Raw genomic sequence first — 5,415 nt, 5'->3', positions numbered from 1 at the left:
GTTAGATCGTTGATTAATCTCAATGTCCTGCTAGTTTCAAGTAGTCCTGTTGTCTTGTTGAATCTGTAGACACTGTGCAGAACTGTCTGCACCCTGATTTAATGCAGCACTACCTCGTTCAATGTAAACAAATCAGCATATATATAATGGTTGTTATTTTTTAAACTTTTAACTGTCATATTACTGTAAAGAAAGCACACAGTGGATAAATTTGGGTTCATGTAAAATGCTGAAACACTGGTGTAGTCATTGTATATGAGGAATATGGCTTTCCAAGGGAACAAACTTGGAATTAGTCGAGCCTTTGGAGAAAACATGTTGGGGTAAATTGTGCCATCAATTATGTTGACGTAAAATTTAAAATTTTCCATCTCATATAATGTAAGATCTGTCTCCATTTGTTCATGTATGACCTGATGGGCTGAAAAGTCACTCTGTGGATGCTTCACCTGACGTATTGAATTCCCCTTCTTTACTTCTTCTACAGCTCTCTCCAAATCCTTAAGAGAAGCTGAAGTCCTGTCTGTCTTCACTAGTCTCAAAATTAAAATGTCACATCATTTTTGGTTCTAACATGTAAAAATACCAAATAAGTAATTAATAATGTATTATTTACCAAATATCAAATTTGCCTTCATCACAAAAATGCATCATCCAGGTGGTTTATCCATCCATCCACTCTCTATACACCGCTTCATCCTCACTGGGGTCACAGCGGTGCTGGAGCCCATCCCAGCTGACTCGGGCGAGGCAGGGGACACCCTGGACAGGTCGCCAGTCTGTCACAGGGATACATATATAGACAAACAATCACTCTCACATTCACACCTACGGGCAATTTAGAGTAACCAATTAACCTCAGCATATTTTTGGACTGTGGGAGGAAGCCAGAGTACCCAGAGAAAACCCACGCATGTACAGGGAGAACATGCAAACTCCATGCAGAAAGATCCCAGACCCACCCCGGGATTCGAACCGGGGATCTTCTGCTGCAAGGCAAAGTGCTAACCACTTACGCCACGTTTCATTGTCCTGCTGTTGGTTGATCGGTTCCACCCAAATGGACCTGTTCCAGCAGGTTTCCGGAGATCACAGCTGAATGCGCTTGATTTAAAAATGATGGTTCTCAGGCCTTAGCCAAGAAAAACGGGTGTTGATGAAAAACTGCTCAGATTAAGAAAAATAAATGCTGGTTCTGAATCTGTTCTTCAGATTAAAACGAATAACGTCGGTTTAAAATTGAGCAAAATGTCTCCTTAAGTTACAAAAATATTAAGCGATAAATAGTTAACGTGTCTGTGTGTGTGTGTGTGTGTGTGTGTGTGTGTGTTTTGGTGGAGTGCTCCACCTGCTGGGAGAGGTAGCAGCAAAGTCATCAAACTCAAAGGTATTGGTATGCGAGTGCTCAGGGCGACTCCCCTGACCGCCCTGGGAGAAGGGGATGTCTGAGGGACTAATCCCAAACTCCTTCACTCTACACAGCAGCAACCAGCCACAGCAGCACACAGAGGGGCACAGGGTGGGAGACGAGAAGGGAGAAAAGGCAGGAAAAAAGAGGAGTGAGAAGGAATACAAGAGTCAGAAAGAACTACTGAGAGTAAGCAGAGAAATTTGCATAAACGGCACCATACAGCTAATCTAAATCTATACAACAACCACTAGGGATTATAGGAGAATTACAAGAGCTAATATTTCACCAGAGGGAATCATTTCCTTTGTTTCCTGTAGAAACAAGGCATTGTGCACATTACTGTAGTGGCTCAACATATTCCCACCTGTTGGCAAAGCGTAGAGTGTTGACTGTGCTCGCACAGGACGTCATGCCAGGAGAGATCGTTGCAATCTGTTTTCAGAAAGAGAAAACCATTCAGATTAATATCTATGGAGATACAGTATGGACACACCTTCAAGGATACCTATGATTTTACTCGCCATCTTCATAACCTGGTGAAGATGGCGAGGAAAATCATAGGTACCCCTGTTCCACTGATGCCACAAGACTTATTTATGCAGGCCACCATCAGGCAAGCAAACAGTATTCTTGCTGATCCATCCCATGTCCTGTTCACACAGTGTGAGCTGTTGAATTCAGGCAGGAGGTACAGAGTCCTGCTGTGAAGCTCAACTGTTTTAAAAATTCTTTCATCCCCGTCTCAGTCAAGCTCATTAATCAGCGGCTAGGTGCAGCTACCAAAGGGAGGTAATTGGGGATGTGCGAAATGTATGCATGGGGGAATGTGTGTATTTTGTTTTATTTAATATTGTTTTAACTTAGTTATTATATGTCATGTATTTATCATGTATTCTTAATAGTATGTGTTCTGTTTTATTGTTTTGCTGTGCAGCTTGACTTCTTGCCTTGTCTAAGACTAATTTCTCCCACAGGAGACAATAAAGTAAACTTGAACTTCTCATTCAGTGCTTTTTATTTCATTATTTTGTACATTGTAGATTAATACTGAAGACATCAAAACTATAAAATAAGACATATACAATTATATTGTCAACAAAAAGTGTTCATCTTCAGTATTAATCTACAATGTACAAAACAATACAAATAAAGAAAAAGCATTGAATGAGGAGGTGTGTCCACACTATTCACCGTTGGTGTATATGACAACATGCACACAGATTATTTAGCAGGACAAAGAACTGACCATGCATGTGCGTGAATTTTCCCCAATGAAGGAGTCTCTCAGGACCTGGGTGAGCTTACTGGCTCTGAATGGAGCGTGTGGTTTGTTACGACCAAGAGCTCTGATACACTCCTGAAACAAGAAGAGAGGGAAAGACAGGATATAGTAAATAAAAAGAATGAAATAAATGTGTATTTTGTCTTTTCACGAACAAACAAGTGGCAGAAAACACTGTGGACAACACTGCTGCCGTCCACAGAGCTTCAGGGCCAACAGGCTTTTGTTGATCTCAGCTCCTTCCAGACAGTCTGTCATGTGAGGTGGATCTGGACCCGTGCGGAGGACCACGCTACCAAGGCGGAATTGGGTGTAAAACAGGTTTATTGTAAGGGGTGGAGATGGTCCGGGAAGCAGTGGAGGTGGATAGAGGGTTCTGGCAGCAGGGAGGGAGTAAAGCCGGGGATCGGCGGCCGTGGCGCCTCCGGTGGGGAGCAGAGTGTGGTGGCAGATGTTTGGTGCGGATCCCTGGCGGCGGTGCTGGTCCGGGGGTTCCGTGGCGGGGTCCAGTAACGGTTCGGTGGGGTCCGGGGGGCACCAGGAGACGAGGAGAGGGGAGGAGAATCGGAGAAGGGGTCAGGCAGGCAAGGCAGAGCAGGTTCGGAACAGAATGGGCTGGTCGGGGCAGGGGCAAGGAGCCTGGACAGCTGGTCCTAGGCAGACGAGAGGAAACAGAGTTAGTAAGGCGCAAAAAGCATAGTAATCACAAAATGGCGAGATGATGACTGACTGTGTGTCTAGTTTAACAATCTGACAGGGAGTGGAATGATGAGCCGGTTCTTATTGCTGAGGTGGTAATCAACGAGATGTCTTCCAGCTGCCCGGGATCCATGGATGTGGCTGATTACCTGAGTGGAGTCAGCTGAGAAGCTCAACTCCACTCAGGTGCCACACTGCAGGGGAAGACAGAGGTAGAGGAGCGGATGGGAGACTGAAAGGGAGACACAGAGACAGAGGAACAGAGAGGCAGAGAGACAGAGGAGAAAGGTAGGGAAAAGGGGTTTTTAGGGATGTCAGGTGGGGATGGGATGAGGAGAGGACCCTGACAGAGTCTGGCGGTCGGCAGTCGACGTATCGGCCCCCCACTCATTTCCTGCAAGGTCGATGACGGAGAACTTCCCATGCATCTTTCCCTTCCTCCGAAGAATGCTCTGGAACACCACGTGGCTGCGGGATGAGTGAGCGTTGGCACACGTCTGCCCTGATGTTCTGGAAGAGAGAGGAAAGAGATGTAAAGATGAACAACAGGCGAACGAGGGTGAATGGAGAAAGAAAGACAATGACATTTGCACATGTAAGTAACAACAGTTGCAATATGTTTATCAAACATGTACTGAACAAATGCGCAATGTTTCTGTTGTCCTACCTGCAGCTGTTGCCCACTTCAATGAGTTTCAGGACATCTTCTGTGCACTTGACCTCCTTCTCTTGAAGCCCCACATCCTGCATCTGCTGCTTCCCATCCTCCAGCACCCTCAGCTTGGATTTACGATTCAGGAGGTCAAACACCTGTCAGCACACACACAATACAGTCAGCGTCGGTTAGTGTTGATCACACATGAAATATGGTCACACCAATCACGAGATGATTACACTTGCCTTTTCATTGTAGATTTGAAAGAAGGCTGCATACACTTGTAGATCTAAATTCTTGTAATTGGGTTTCTTCAAAATGACAAATACATCCTGAGCCGCACAAAAAGAGATTTACGATTTCAACCGTGTTAAAGTAGAATCTCTACAAAATGCCCACACAATTAAAATGTGAAGTAGTTTAGTCAACGAGGTGCATTAAATTAGGTCAGAAATCACAGCTCATCTGTTTACCAGCTAATGCATAAATTCCTTTCCAGCAGTCTTGGTTCTTTCCAGAGAAATCTCCACCCATAGTCTACAATGCAATACAGGTGAAGATATATTAGTTACATTCAGCAGAGTTGAAACAAAGTAAAAACCCTCAGTTTCAGCTTTTGCAAGAGAAAAAGTCGTTGCCTGTAACTCACATGTGTTTTTCCGCTTCCTGTCTGTCCGTAGGCCAAGCAGGTGGCCATGCCCCTCTCAAAGATGGTCTCCACTAGAGGTCTGGCAGTGAACCTGCAGGAGAAGACAGAACACAAGTTTATTCTCTATCTGCTCAAGCAAGACATTACAAGTGCATCGAGAGGACTTGTGTTATGATCGGTTGCTATATGAATAAAACTGAATTAAGCTTCGTCACAAGTGGGACGGTGGTCATGCGTGTGAACTCTGCACTTACCTAGGCAAAACAAGGTCAAGCAAGACAAAAACACAAAGTACAGAGGAATATTAACAAGTGGCTTAAAATGTTAAAGTCAAATTAATATGAATTAACAAGGTTCCCACTCTTTTCTGGAAATCATTTTTCAGGACGGTTTCTGGCGTTTGTGTAGTGTCTTAGTATTATACATTTAGGATTCAGACTATTTTTGAAATCTTATTTACTCTGATTCTTATGAATATATTATGTTGATTTACTGTTTATGTACCCTAAATTTCAATTTGCCATTTTTTTTATTTTTGTCACCATTGTTTTTCATTTTCAAGATCTTATTTATTAACTTGCATTATTTTAGCTACTCCTATTTTATAGTTAAGTGTGCATTAGTTACCAAGAACATTTTCACTTAATTTCCTATGGCTGATTTTTGTTCATTAAGAAGGTAGAACGAGATAAATCATTTTCCAGGACAATCAAGCCTTT

General features: G+C 43.3%; 1 protein-coding gene across 1 annotated transcript in view; it reads right to left on the bottom strand.

The window, feature by feature from the left end:
- Window positions 1–1,108: 1,108 nt before the first annotated feature.
- Window positions 1,109–5,415, bottom strand: part of LOC127534973 (kinesin-like protein KIF2A) — an 11,999-nt gene continuing 7,692 nt past the window's right edge. Inside the window, exons 3-11 of the mRNA XM_051951508.1 lie at window positions 4,697–4,787; window positions 4,525–4,584; window positions 4,293–4,388; window positions 4,060–4,202; window positions 3,742–3,902; window positions 2,900–2,941; window positions 2,658–2,770; window positions 1,776–1,843; window positions 1,109–1,474 (exon numbers count right to left, since the gene is read on the bottom strand). Coding sequence (XP_051807468.1) covers window positions 1,288–1,474; window positions 1,776–1,843; window positions 2,658–2,770; window positions 2,900–2,941; window positions 3,742–3,902; window positions 4,060–4,202; window positions 4,293–4,388; window positions 4,525–4,584; window positions 4,697–4,787 — 961 coding nt within the window. The 3' untranslated portion in view covers window positions 1,109–1,287. The remainder of the gene's footprint in view (window positions 1,475–1,775; window positions 1,844–2,657; window positions 2,771–2,899; window positions 2,942–3,741; window positions 3,903–4,059; window positions 4,203–4,292; window positions 4,389–4,524; window positions 4,585–4,696; window positions 4,788–5,415) is intronic.

Source organism: Acanthochromis polyacanthus, chromosome 8 (assembly GCF_021347895.1).
Source record: "Acanthochromis polyacanthus isolate Apoly-LR-REF ecotype Palm Island chromosome 8, KAUST_Apoly_ChrSc, whole genome shotgun sequence".
NCBI classification, from domain to species: domain Eukaryota; kingdom Metazoa; phylum Chordata; class Actinopteri; family Pomacentridae; genus Acanthochromis; species Acanthochromis polyacanthus.
Note: the sequence above shows the minus strand (reverse complement) of the source record. Positions and strands in the feature narration are given on the sequence as shown.